The 14,662-nt window shown below is 34.6% G+C and overlaps 1 protein-coding gene across 3 annotated transcripts in view; it reads right to left on the reverse strand.

The window, feature by feature from the left end:
* The window catches only part of USP9X (ubiquitin specific peptidase 9 X-linked), a 102,380-nt gene that overhangs the window by 48,390 nt on the left and 39,328 nt on the right, over positions 1-14,662 (reverse strand). For all 3 annotated transcript variants that reach the window (XM_058847513.1, XM_058847504.1, XM_058847493.1), the window contains exons 11-15: positions 13,401-13,505; positions 11,719-11,925; positions 10,745-10,881; positions 5,477-5,610; positions 1,326-1,413 (exon numbers count right to left, since the gene is read on the reverse strand). In XM_058847513.1, coding sequence (XP_058703496.1) covers positions 1,326-1,413; positions 5,477-5,610; positions 10,745-10,881; positions 11,719-11,925; positions 13,401-13,505 — 671 coding nt within the window. The remainder of the gene's footprint in view (positions 1-1,325; positions 1,414-5,476; positions 5,611-10,744; positions 10,882-11,718; positions 11,926-13,400; positions 13,506-14,662) is intronic.

The following is a 14,662-nucleotide window of genomic DNA, read 5'->3' on the forward strand; positions in this document are numbered from 1 at the left end:
GCATTGTTTACATTTTATATACAAAGAAATGCACATTTCCTAATGTAAACTGTTTAGTTTAAAAATCTAGTCACAACATATGAGAATAAATTAATTCTGCAATCATTCATTATCTTTTAACACTTGCTTTAGCAAAATTACAAAAAAGTTATCAATAGCATGGAGCAGAGCCAGAAGCAGAAATCAATGAACTGGAAATTTTTCCTTTTCTTTAAGCAAGTTTTTCCTTTGTGTTCAATTATTATGAAACAATTGCTAAGAACTTCAGTTCTGAGAACTAACACTAAGGATGTTTCAGGAGGAACAAGTGATAAACAAAATTCTTTAGAATAATTCTTATGATGCAAATTTTTTTTACATAAAATAAATCAGGGACTGAGTTATGGCACTGCTTTTCAGAAATTGCTACATACATATTCTAAATTTGACATCCATGTGACTTCATAAATTTCTGTACATTAACAAACAGTGAACTTAAATCTAAGGAAGTTACAATTTTTAACATGCAGGAATGATACATTAAGTGTGCTATCCATATGCTACTGTATAATTTCATTAAACACTTAACACTTTAGCTTATTTAATGAAAATTCTTGGTAAAATTTTAAAAAATAAAAGAAAATATCCCTTAGAAAACAAAGAAAAATAGTTTAGAACTTGACAATTCAAATATTTTTACTCATCTAAAAAAAGGTTAAAGCCAGGTAGGAAGAAGCTGAGAGAGACTTAGCCTAAAAAGCATCAACATTCTGCTCTATGATGAGCAGAGATCTCGTTTTTTTATTTTACTCAAACAGGAACTGGCCAATATCAACCAAGTTAAGTTTTTTATTGCACTTTCTTTCTAGGGCTCTGTTGCTGACAACACGATATCAGTGACTGACAAAAGTCATGTCAATTTACGATCATGGATTTAAATCTGGTGTGATACAAGTAAGGACACATGGCCATATTCCTTCTTGGAATATTTTAAATTTTAAAATAAGTTACCCCAATAGGAACGTAACTGTATGCACCACACACTATATTTAAGTCAGTAAGGCTCTGCACACAGAAAGGAAAAAATACAAATCTTAGTACAGAATCAGAGCCTTGGAGTCCAAAGATTCTAATAAACTTTATTTGAATATTCCAACAGTAGCATAGAAGCCCTCCAGGAAAAAAATCCCAACCCAAATCAAAAACATTCTGTATATTTTTGCATCTGAGTTTTGAAAGAATAAAACAAATTAAAGCTACAGAAGAGAAAGAAATGCAAAGGGTTTTTCTTTAAAAAGCATTCAAAGTATTCTTATAGAAGTTTAAATGTTCAAGTTAAAACTCACCGTAAGAAATTAAGCCGCTCCTGTACTTCCTGCACATGACTGTATCGGCTTCCTGGTCTCACAGTTTGAGGATCATATTCACCATGCTCTGCAAACAAATTTCATTAGACAACATTCAGAAAAGTGATGCTGACTCCAGAAGACAGGATGTTTTTGAAGACATGTTACTCTGAATATAATCCAAACCCAGTACATTTTCAGTGAGGTGTATCAAAAGTTTTCAGCAGTCAGCTACCAGTTAATGCTTCTGCCTAAGGTGAGCACAGGCATAGACTGCTGAGGTCTGTAATCAAATCAACAAACAAAATATGTGCAGATACTCAGATGTCCTCACTGTTCAGTATTACTGAAGTGTTACAGAACAATTAAGAACATGCACCTATTCAAATCAATTTTTCCTACTTTCAAGTAGTCAGTGTGAGGTCAGAAGTCAGTTGAAAATAGATATATACCAAGCATATAACTTAATTATCTATTGCTTTTTTTCTGAGGATGCTTTAGTTTTGTTACACAGCATCTTTTCCAAAGAAAAAAAATTCCTTATCACCTTTATACATAGCTATGCACACAACATCACTCAGAGGAAGAAAGTGTAAGACAACTTTATTTACTGCAAGTTCATAAACATAAACCCCAAATGCCTGTAATACTGACAAGCTTGAAACAGAAGTCTTTTGAAAGTAAAGCATGAAGTCAAACTTTTACCTCCATTTTGTCAAAGTTACATACAATATTTTCTTAACAAACAGCAATTTTGTTCATAGGAACATGGTTTGGTGTGGTTTTGTTTGACGGCTGGCTGCTGTTTAGATTTTTTTAATTAAAGAGATACAGTCTAGACCTGCACTTGCATTCCCTTCATCTGTACTTGCAGTATTTCATCATGACACATATTCATTATGACAGCTCCATTATAAACTAATTAATGCTATATTTCTTATCTGCAAAGGTGTACAGACTGCCTTTAACTAAGGTGACCCAGCCATTGTACATCATCTCATGACAACATCAAGACTAATATTAAAATTTATCTTCAAAGCTGAAAATCAGTATCTCCTATTACATTAAGCAGGGGGGATAAAGAAGTAAATCAGTGTTTCAAAATAAAGAGAAAAATAATTGTCATAAATACTCCTCTCTATATCCAAGTGTAAAAGGTACACTACCTTAAATATTGAGTGATAGGAAAAACAGAAAACCAGTAGTTAGCTAATGTCTGCAAAACTGAAGACATTATGTTCATCAAAAATCCTTAAAAATTAAATTATAACCTTCATGAAATTATCATAAATGAACAATTGGCAAAAGGAGAAATGTGAAAAAATAATCTGAGGAAATAATATCAAAGTATGTGAACAAAAATTATTTAAGAATTAGAAGTAGAAAACCAGTAAAATATGCTATGTCTCCAGCAGAAAAAAAAATCATGGTGGATTATCATATTGCAGAGAAATTAAAATTGATTACTTGAAGTGTTGGAGGTTGTGGGTGGGGTTTTTGTTTGATTTTGATTTGTTGAGGGGGAGGTAGTGGTGTTCATTTATTTTCAGCGTAGGGAATATCTGGGCTTTTACTTCCTGACTAGAGTTTAATTCACAGACACAACATCAATAATGGTGAAGACAGGAGAACTCAAAACCAGCCAGCTGCACAAAGGCAGTGTGGATGTACTTCAGAATTCTGAAAAACTCTGAACTACAAAAAAAAATCCACTTTCCTAAATATTTTCTAGATCACGTTCTTTCTACATCTCCCAGATTTATTTTCTATTCTGTACATCCCACAGCAAGTCTAAGTGCGATCTCCTTAAAAATTCCTCTTACATACTGGAGCAGAAAACAACTGGTTGAAAATTTAAGTATATGATAAACACACAGAAGATCATAGGGTACAGTTTCTACAAATCCATTTAACTAACACTTTAGATTTTTTTATTACAGCAATAAAACAGAAATAAAGGAGAATTGACAAGCAATCTTTAAAGATTTTCAGAAGAACTTATATAAATCACTGAAAGATGAAACTGCGACCTCTTTCAGGACTACAAAATCCAAGAGCAGTTGTCTCATCTCATGGAGGATTTTGTAGAGCTGAAGGAAAGGATGAGTTCAATAGAAGGGAAAATCACAGAGCATGGAAAAAATTCAGAAACATAGATTAGGCTTCTCTTTAACCTTAAAAAGCCAAACATATGACAGGGGAGTATCCCAGAAAACTCTATGCATTAGTGAGTAACAGAAGAATAGGGACACTGTTCTCCGTCACTGAAAACAACTAGGGAACACTTCAAGGAAAACAAATGTATGGCAAATTCAAAATTAATTAAAATATCCAAATTACATAGTAATCGCTGTGTTAAGTGCCAAGAATATCTGTCGACAACTGGATTTTTTATTTCTATGGCATTTGTTTGACCTGTGCTGTTTGGATCTTTGCCTTGAATTTTCCCCCTTTGTCTCATTCACCTTCTCCAGCCAAGCTTAGAAGCTTCTACAGCTTCCAGTTCCTTCTTTCTTCAGATGCATCATCTTCTTCCTTCTGCTTTCATTTATTCCCTTTCATTTATATGGCCCCCTGGCATATTTTCTCCCCCTCCATGAAAGCATGGAAGACAAAATTCACAGTACTCTATTTTCTGCTCTATTTAGTATATAAAACTGAAAATTAAAGAGTTTTTGCACAAGAACTGTGGATTACAGTCTAAGCACAGTATCTGGAACACAAGGAAGATTTCCAGGTTGCCCTTAATAATGTAATAAAGCACCTAATAAAAAACCCCACACTATTATTCATCTGCTATTCATCTGTACTCTGAGTCAAATGAGAAGATCTACAGCATCTCAAGAAAGCAATTAATTGCTTTGTAATTAGATTAAATTTAAACCCTTTACACACTTGTAATTCCTATTGCACTGAAGATGTTTGTAGTCCTGCTTAACTGAGTCACTATGGCTGGGGAGGGTCAGGGCCATGTGGGTTTTTGGGAAAGGAAAAAGGTCTTGCAAGACATCAGCCAAATTCTACTGCCCTCAACAATTTGATAGGTAAACAATATTTCCAAAAATGACCTTTTGACTTGAGAATTAAAAAGCAAGATAAATTAAAAATAGTTCCTACATTAATAGTGGGAACAGACCACATAATTTAGTATTATTTTAACATTAATTAATGCAATGCTATCATTAGTTAAGAAACTTAAATTAGGCTAAACCCCCCCATGTATAACTGAACTGAGAAATACAGCTGCAGTATGTAGATTTAACTGAATGTTATTCGCACTGGCCTACACCTTGATGGAGTGACCATCTTCACAGAGCACCACTGTTTACACAAGTCCTCAAGTATGTATTTTGGATATATTTTATATAAAATACATACACACAGACAGATAAGCTGCCAGACTGTTATGAGGCCAGGGTAGAATAGTCTTTGGCTCCAATCAGTAAAGTCAGTGGTGGGGAAGGAGGAGTGTAAATCTCCTTTCAATTCTGTTGGTGTAATTTTGTATTTATGGAATTGTGGTCCAGTGTACCGAGTTTCCTGGTTCACTGTTCTTCATTTCCATCTTCTACCTCAGTAGCTAAAAGTTAATCCAGAGTAAGAGCATAAATTCATCATCAAAGAGCTGGATTTAGCCTAAAATACAAAAATACTAACACAAAGTGCTGCCCAAGTGCTGCTAGTAACAAACACGGTGAGAGAGCCTGAACAGAAGTGGGAGGTACACAGGAAAAAGAAATGGTATCTCTGTGGTTTGAAGTCCTTCTCCCAGACAAATTCCAAATATTGGCTGCAAACTGAGGTGATTAAAATCTTCTCAAAGGAGCCCTCAAAATTCAAAACTAGAAGTACTAGAACCTTCTACAAAAATAACTACCCTAGCCTAAGTAGGTGAAAGATGATTTTTATCAATCCACAGATAAACAATGGCTGCCACTTTCTCATATTCTGCTGCAAAACACATATTTTCATTTATAAAAAAGAAAAAAATTAGTATTTTAAGCTCTTCTTACCCAGTCACTATTAACCCCACAGATGCTTGAAAATCAAACAAACTTAATAGTTATTTTATTATTGGAATTTACTTTTAACTCCATTTTCGGCTGGAATTCTCCTATACTCCACGAAGCAACTTTGATATTAAAACTCACCTTTAGCATACTGCCTCATGCTTTCCATATACGCAGAGAGGTTTTCTGCAACCAGTGTAACGAGGGCGTGATTGTGCTGCAGTTGATTGATTAAGTCATGTCGGTAAAATACGTGGGGACTTCGCTGAGTTTGACTGAAATTGAAATACAAGTGTTAGAGGAAAAGAAAGAAATCTTTGCACTAAATAGTTCGGAAATCAATTTAAGAGACACATCTTTGATGCAAGATCCAAATTCTCCTACAACATCTCAAACAGAGCAAGTTAAGTTTAAGTTTCTGATTAAGTTCTTGACATATTTTAAGTTCCTGACATATTAATTAAGTTCCTGACATATTTTAATATCTTCTGACATATCAACAGTTCTTACCAGTCACTAAAGCAGCTAATTTATGAGGATTATATGGTTACAATATGAATGGAAAACATCAAAGCAATGTGAGCAGTTCAGTGTGCTGGAGGGAGGCAATCTGCAGCAAGACAGAAGAGAAATAAACACCTGCCCAAAATGCACAGTAGAAACCCTCAACTACAGTACAGCTACAATACCTGTAACCCTGGTTTCTCCCACAGCCATCTGATGTTCTTTTCTATATTTAACATTAAAACACCGAGTAAAACTCGATACCAAAGTTAAAGTACACTAGCCAAAAACCTCACCAATTATTTCAATACTTAAAAAGCCTAAAAACAGTATTGATTTTTTCTAACAACAATGTGAAAAAATGTACAAGCAAAAAAAAGTTGTTACACAGAGCATATAACCTAAAAACCCCCAGAAAAATTCAAGAAGGAAAATATCCCAAATAAATAATTAGATTGTAAGTTAAGTGTATTATCAAGACCTGACCAAAAATGCTGCTCTTAAACAACACTAGAACTATTCAGATGACAAAAGCAAACCAGAAAAGAAAATACAGAGCTTGTGTCCAAGACCCACATGCCACGAACACTATCAAATTCTAGAGCTTGGGGACTCATCACCTCTGCAGAGCACTCTCAAAATGTCCCAACAGCTGTAGATCAGAGCACTGATCTTGACTGCATAAACCAGTACTGTTCTTCCACAATAAAAAGAGAAAAAAAGAAAACATGTGGGTGTCAGGAGAAGAGCAGCATTCCTCATTGCCACTCAGCTGATCCCATAGCCTGCCCTAAAGAAAGAAAGATGGGATTTCAAAATTGTTCTCCTTTCTTTCAACACTTAAACAAGTAGACCTCAGAATTAGCTGAGTGGGTTACAGGCAGGAATTCCCATCCTTCATGGGAAAGAGGCTGTCCATACTACACGGCCTACAGCACTCCACAGTACTGCTACTCCTTTAGAGAACATTGGGGAAGGCAAGAAATCCCAGTTCCAGCATCAGCTGACAGAGATCTTTGCAGCTGATAACCACATTATCACTGTAGATGTAACAACAACAGACAAATTGATTAACTGGACAAAGATCAGTGTCCATCTGGGTTTAAAAGACAGAAGCCATCAACACCCTGCCAATAATTTTGTTATCTGCAACCAACAGAATTTGGCCTGCTAAGCACTCTGTGGTTTTCAGAAGATTAAATTTCAAAACATGCAGAATTTTCCAAAATAGTTTGAAAGGGGCACTTCAAACACTTCAAAAATTGTGTTAAAAACACCCAAGTACCTAGACATCTGTAAGAGAGAAAACAAAATGGATGGAAGCATGAAAAAAGAAAACATACAAGACTTCATATATTCAGAACACCCTCTGTTTTCACTTTAAGAAACTTTCTAATTATGTTTCATTCCATCTCCACCAACCTCCTTACTCAGAATAAAGCAGCAGCAAATCCAGCAGAAGACTGGATGGCTATTTTAGTGATTACCCAAGATGTCACCTACAGACAGAGAACTGCATTCACAAAGGGTAACAGTAAATAAGAAGCCTGATTATCTGGGAAATACATATGATCAAACAACTAAAGGAACAAACAAAACCAAGACGGGGTGTTTTGTGGAATCAGAGATATTGGAGTATGTATTTATATTCATAACATTATGCATTTGTATCCGTCTCATACAGTACAGCAAAACCAAAGCTTTTTCAGTAGAAGACTACAATGTTCTGTGCCAGGTATTTTTTATTTCTCTACCTTCTCAGCAACGTGCACAAACAGTACATTTGCACATGGATCCATCTTGGTTAGCAACTTTGAAAACCATAATAATTTAAATAACTAGAGTTATAGGCTATGATTTATAACAGTGATCATGAGCAACACTTCCAATGTTATTTTGATCCATTGCTAGGATGGACTCAAAGGCAAAATGATTGTCTTTAGGCACAGGAAAAAAAGCTGATCTGACAAGAGCTGTTAGCATGTTTTCTAGTATTAAAAAAAATTTAAAATTTTCCTTAAGCATCTATGCTCATGCATCCCATGATGCAACCACTGGGACACAATCGTTTAACCTTTAATATTATTACACATTAATTACTAGACACTCATTAATGCGCAATAACTGAGGAGCTTGAAAAATTGAAGTTAACAGCAAAACACATATTTTCATTGTGCTTATACTAAATGGATATTGAAAGTCAATGTATAAAAACTAAAAATACCGTTTTTGAAAGGGATGACAAAGCATTTTGGATTACGAAAAACGACATAGCTTATTTGTCAGAAAAATACTGGTAAACTGGCAAGGGCAAAATTCCAAACAACTCCATTTAAATGGATCAAAAATAATTATTTATTGGCACATATAAATTACCCAATATAATATTACATACGTAATTCAGCTTTTGAAGATGACAGTTGTGCTAACTGAACAAATGTTATACACCACCAAAAGAGTGCAGATTATTTGGACTTAAATCCAAATCGCAGCAACCAATTCCCACAAATTCTACTACTTAGGCTAGAAAGTGACTTGAAGCAGCATTGTTGCCTTAAAGCACTATGAAACCTCTGAACTCTCAGTGTTCAGTTAATTCTCCTGGACAAGTAATTTAAGAAACTGGACTGGTCTTCTAGTGCTCAGGTCCAACTTAAGCATTTGATACGGGTTTACAGGAGGTTCTGCCATCCAATGTAGAGCGAATTAAATGATAAAGGTGACTGTTCCTAAGCATTATTAAGCATCTTTGTACCCACAAGAGTCCTTGTACTTAGATAAATATTATTTTCTGCTGCAATTCTGGTTAAACTGAACTTCCTGACATGTAGCATTTCTTTGTGGTCAGGGAGCTAAATTTTGCCACAGCAATTGTGTAACCAATTCATCACTGTTCAACTGCATGAATAACTAGCAACAATTAAAACCTCCCCCTCAAAAGAATTTCTACAGTGCCAATGGCATAAGATAATTTATACAGATTTTTGCCAAGAATCAGCACTGCTTGCTGATCTGGACTGAACTTTCCATTGCTAGTGCCAATCAGCTGGCCCACCTCAAAACAGCAGCATAAAGAATGTGTTCTGTGACTTTTTTTGAGGCAGTTATCACAAACACCTGTTTGGACCCATTTTCACTCCAAATTCTAGAAAAGTGTTAAAGTTTTAAGTCAGATAAGCTAACCTGATAGGAAGAGGTATTGTATGCATGCATTACAGTTTCCAAACTGTATCAATATTAAAAGTTATGAAAAAATTTAAAGGACTGGAAAGTAACTGATTATTTCAAAATTGTTTTTACTCAGCTAATTTCCCAATCACCTGGGTGGTAATACCACCTGACTAAAATAACTCCCTCAACAGTATCTTGCTAACAAAGGGTTTTTAAGTTCCTTGATTAAAACTTTCAATTCCAAGTTCACTTTCCTGCCATATTTATTTTCAAATTCTGCATAAAAATAAGGTGCTATTACATACTTCAATGCAGACTGCCCTAAAATCTGAGGAAGATATAGTCAAATTAAAAAAAAAAATAGAAGAGACATTGAAACCATTTAACTGTACATAGACCATACAGGAAACCTACACTTCGACAATGAAAGTTGTTCAGTTCCTACCAAGGTTACTTCAGAGCAGAAACCTAAATCAGTGCTTTGAATGGTTGAAGTGCTTCATTAATTAATTACTGAAAGCAAAGCATCTCTGTTAAAACATGTGCTAAAAGCGTTCAACTTGAATAACCAGGTACCTTGGTTTGCTTAGATCTTACAGCATGAAAAACGTTAAGGATTCCAAGACACAGAAAACTGACTTTTTGGCGAATTAGCAGCTAACTTTGTGACCTTTTTGGATAAACCTCACACAATCATTAACGTAAAACTGTAAGGAATTAAAATATATGGAAAATTTGAGAAGTATGTTGCAAACTAAATGAATAAAGAAAACTCCAAAAGCCAGAAAAGGAATGCAACATTATCCCAGCTCCTGAAAATGGTATCAGTAAGAAGATAGTGTTGTATAAACCGTGGCTTATTTTCCTCAACTTTTCCTGATGTGATCCTTCCTGTGAGCCGACTATAATAACCATGTTGATTTGAATATTTTATCTGCTACAAGAATTAAAACAAAGCAATTGTGGAACACTGATAAGCCAACAATATTTTTCAGGAGTCTGTAAAAATTCTGATGTGGATAAGAATACTCTTAGGGTCTCAATTTTTCTTACTGAGAAGACATCTAAAATAATTAAAATGATCATGTATACTTTAACAAGCCCAAACTGATAATAGCTTCTCCTTATTAAATAATTAAATGATTATTTCTTCCTTTAAGAAACAAACATCAAATTAATCCCCCACAAAACAAACCAATACACCCACCCATCCCAATAAAACAAATTCCACACATTTCTAATCTATTCCATTCAGGAGAGAAAATCAGTAGAGAATTTCTCCCAGACCACAAAGTTACCTTTGATTTTAATTGTATGAACTAGATGACCTGCAAGAATTTATCATCAAAGAAAAGGGATGGCCGGCTATGTTTGTGTATGTATGTGTGTTCATACAGCTATATAGGCACGTAAAACATATTTATGCTTTGTTAGCCAATTCCATTGTCAGACAGAAAAGCCCATGAATAACTGAAACAGAAACCCAGATTTTCCACTAGATTACTGTAAAAATTATTAAAAATGTGCATGAAGAAGCAGCTAATACTCTCTTAGCAAAATAAGGTGTCTGATTTTTTAGACACTATTTATACACACTAGAACAAACTCAAGCCCACCTTCCAACACAGGTTTTACCTAGACCATCCCGACCTCTTGGGAAAAAAAAAATAAATAATTAAATTCCAACCCATCCAACTCTTAACAGACAAAATTTTATCTGAATCCCATTCTTACCTCAAGTTTTGTGGTGCTTCACCAAACAAACTGCAAATTTCTCTAATTTGTTTCAGTGCAGGAATGACCCATTTGTCATTTGTGCGAAGTTCTTCTATAAAACGATCTATCCACTGAATCTTTTGTGTATCTCGATCCTTAAAGAACAGCAGTTTATAATCAAAAATCAAGCATACTGCAGAACTATACTAATTCCTTTTCTTTGTTTCCAAGATAGAACACACAAAGTCAAATAAATACTGGATCACCTGAGTTCTAAAGCATAAAAGCATAACAGAAGTATCTGAGCAGCACTAGTGGTAGAAGCTACCAGTGTGTTACAAACTCCCTGCACTCAAGCACTCAGTACTTATTTAACAAGTGTTTAAATAATTTGCTCTCTCTCTTATTTATTTCTACTCACTCTTGTAAAATATCAAGAAACAATAAGAAACTGTTTCTTAACAAGATGTATAATGGATTCATTTCAAACCATAATTAATTACTACTCTGATAGACTCCCACGGAAGTTTGGGTGGGGAAGGAGAGTGTATAATAGTGTGAAAAGAATTTTGCTAGGTCCTCTCTAAGATTACACAAAACAGATAATGACTTACTGGCACAAAAAACCTCAACAAAACCCACTGAAACAAATTAACATGACTGAGTTTGGGAAAAAGCAAAGCTGCTTTTCCTTCCTCCCTATTTATTTTCGTAGGGCTCTTTCCCAATTCTTCCAGTGTGCTAAATACAGTATGTCACCAATTGCAACAAGATAGGCATACTGATGCATTACACTCTCTTCCATTAAAGCACCAACTGTGTTAATTAAAATATGTCCTGTAACATTTTGGTAGATTACACTTACATTTTGGTAGAACATTACATTTTGGTAGAACCACACTAAGTAACACCTTTGTTAAATTACCAAATACCTCGAATTTTTCATGGGGAATGGAAGGAAATTCTGACTGATTTTATACTGGATTACTCACCTGTGAACAGCTGTAATCTAAGATTTTAATATGGGCACTAAGAGCCTGGTCCATGATATCAACTGGCACATCATCACTGTGAGCCAAATTCCACAAAAGGTTCAGCACTTTGTGTGCCATCACACCATCCTTGTCATCCTCTGCAAGGCGACGGATTAACTCAAGCAGTTTCTCACGCTGTTTCTTGCTTGCATTCGTCCAACTTGCCTAAGACAGTATTTTTAAAAAATATTATAGAAGTCCTTATTTTAGAAATTCCACACAACCTGCACTGTTAACAAACAGTGCAGCAATAAAGTGATGCAACTACATAAAGAACTTTCACATTAATTCCTGTCATTAAGAATAAATAGCAAATTAGAGCAATACATAAGCCAGACACAACTGAAGAGCTCTTCTAGTATTTGCAACCATAGCATATTCAACTTGAGGCTTAAAAAAGATGGCTCTTTGTTTAAAGATCACAGACATGCTTGAAAAAGTTAACACTACCATTGACAATTTCACCAACAATCAGAGTAGATTCAGCTGTTTCTTTCAAATGCTTTCACGAAACTCCTGTGCTTACACTGAAAAGATTTCTTAAATAACTTATAATCACTACATAAGTAAAACTTTTGTATCACTCGTGTCTCTGAATCTGACTGAAACACACGGCTCCTGCATTAAATTAACCTTTTTCTGGCTAAGTTTTCAGTATAATATCACTTCATATTCATCTCTCAAGGTCAGACAACAGTTTACACACAGAATTTCTGAGCACTGAGTTGAGTATCTGAGCTACAGAACATTAGACCCACATTCATCAAACTACAAGACCACATTAAACAAAGCACAAATTGCATGTAAGATATGACTATATTGCATTTATCTAAAAAAGAGAAAACAGAGTCTACTGAGTCTACAAAACTGGCTTGCATTTTCTAGTATAGCAGATCATGTCCTGAAAGTGAAACAGTAAAACAACCCAGACAGCACCACTACTGGAAGCTGCAAATGTTAAATCTTATACATAAAAGCCAGTGAATAACATAAACTTTCAGAAACAAGTTGTTTTGTCATTTCAAACAAATCACTATGTGTTTATAAACACTCAGCTTTATCTTCCTGAGACTGTTTCATTTTGTATGTAAGCTAAACAGAGAAAAATTATTACATGATAGAGAGGAAGTTGGGGGAGCAGGGAACGGAAGTCCTTGATCTCCTCTATTTAAAAGATCAAAAGTAGCACTGCCCAGTAAACCTGACAAAACCTACTCTAATGCCAGGAGAAAAACATTATTTACTAAATCACCAAACAGTTCTTAATTTAGAACAAATGCAAAAAGGTATCTAAGATAAATAACTTATTTTATTTATGGAAACCTCTATATTCCTAGGATGCTAAATGTAACTTTAATACTACAGGTGAAGTGTTCAAATCAGAAAACAAAACTGTCTACTACACAAACATAAGCAGCCTTTGTTTTAGACAGGAAGTAAACTGAAAATCTCACAAGGAGTGTTCATTAAAGAATAGCCTTTCTAGAATTAAATATTACAGACTGTTGCTACACACTAAGTCTTTTAACACACAGAAACTGAGCAAATCTACAAGAAGTGGAAAGAAAAATACTGAAAAAGCCACAAATTTACACACACCCTCACAACCCATTTCCTGAATACAGTCAAAACAAAACTACCTTGAAACAATCAAACAGGTGATCAAGCTGTTCAGGAGAGAAATCCCAAGCTAATTTTGCGAGAAGATCATGTACATTTTTTACAATGGCTTCATGTTTTCCTGCCTGTCAGGAAGAAAAAAAAACAAAATCCACCAACAATTTATATTAAGTCAAGCAGCAAGACATTCTACATAATTTTTATAAAGAAGACTGCTACAAGTGGTCAGCAAGAAAAGCTGATGCTGTGGGAGCAGCACAGCAAACTGAATACTTCACTGGGAATTTACAATATTTAGATTTCCCTTTTAAGTATAAGTATTTAAGAGCGATTTGTGTGCGCACACAAGTATTTATTTAGACCATAAATACCGTGGCATCAAAATATTTTTTTTTTTTGTTCCTGCTAGAAAATCAAGCTGGGACAGAGGACAATAAAATCTAAAAGGGTACTTTAACTTACAAACTGGTATTTTAATATTGTTTTGTGTGAGTTTTTATGATTTGTGGTTATTTCATAAGAAATTACTCAAAATCCACTTCTGAATTTCACTGAGGTGTTTTAAGGTGTAAACCAATTATCAGTATTTCCACATAAGCTGAAGTACTTCATTTGTGTTAGTGGATTCACAGAAAACTAAATCCTTCTATTACAAACAACTTGTTACCAGACAATGTTCTCAAGTCCAGCAGCTTCTGAACTTACAAATCCAGCAAAGAGACAACTAAGGATAAGATGTTGAGTTTTATACAAGACACAGCTTTAAGTGAGACTTTGGTGTACATCACAATTTTGACATTTAAGGAGGAAGACAATGAGGGGGAAAAAAGCTAGTTCCATGTAACTCTAAGCATGAAGAAGATTTTCTGCCGAGGCTGGAAAACACATTCTGTATTTTACATCTGCACTCAAAACCAGCAAACTTGCACTATGAGAATCAATTGCTGATTTACTGTGGAAAATTTTCCTGTAAGTGAGAAATAAGAAATGCAAAACAAATACCTAGAATACACATTCTGATGTAATTAATCTTGTACACTATTAAAAATACATGTATAAGCACTTTTGAAATTCAATTCCTACTAAAAACTTCCATCAGTAATTTAAAACTAAAACCAAACCAGACTAACAGCTTTGTTATATGCTATGCCTCAAACTCTTTATAAAGTGCCATGAATTTTTGTTTTAAAAAAGTCATTTTAAGTATTAATGTTCATTTTCATGCTTTGGGTCAGATTACAGGAGGGGAAACTACTAAAGCCACCATTCCATTTGACTTTGG

Source organism: Poecile atricapillus, chromosome 1 (assembly GCF_030490865.1).
Source record: "Poecile atricapillus isolate bPoeAtr1 chromosome 1, bPoeAtr1.hap1, whole genome shotgun sequence".
In the NCBI taxonomy this organism is placed as follows: domain Eukaryota; kingdom Metazoa; phylum Chordata; class Aves; order Passeriformes; family Paridae; genus Poecile; species Poecile atricapillus.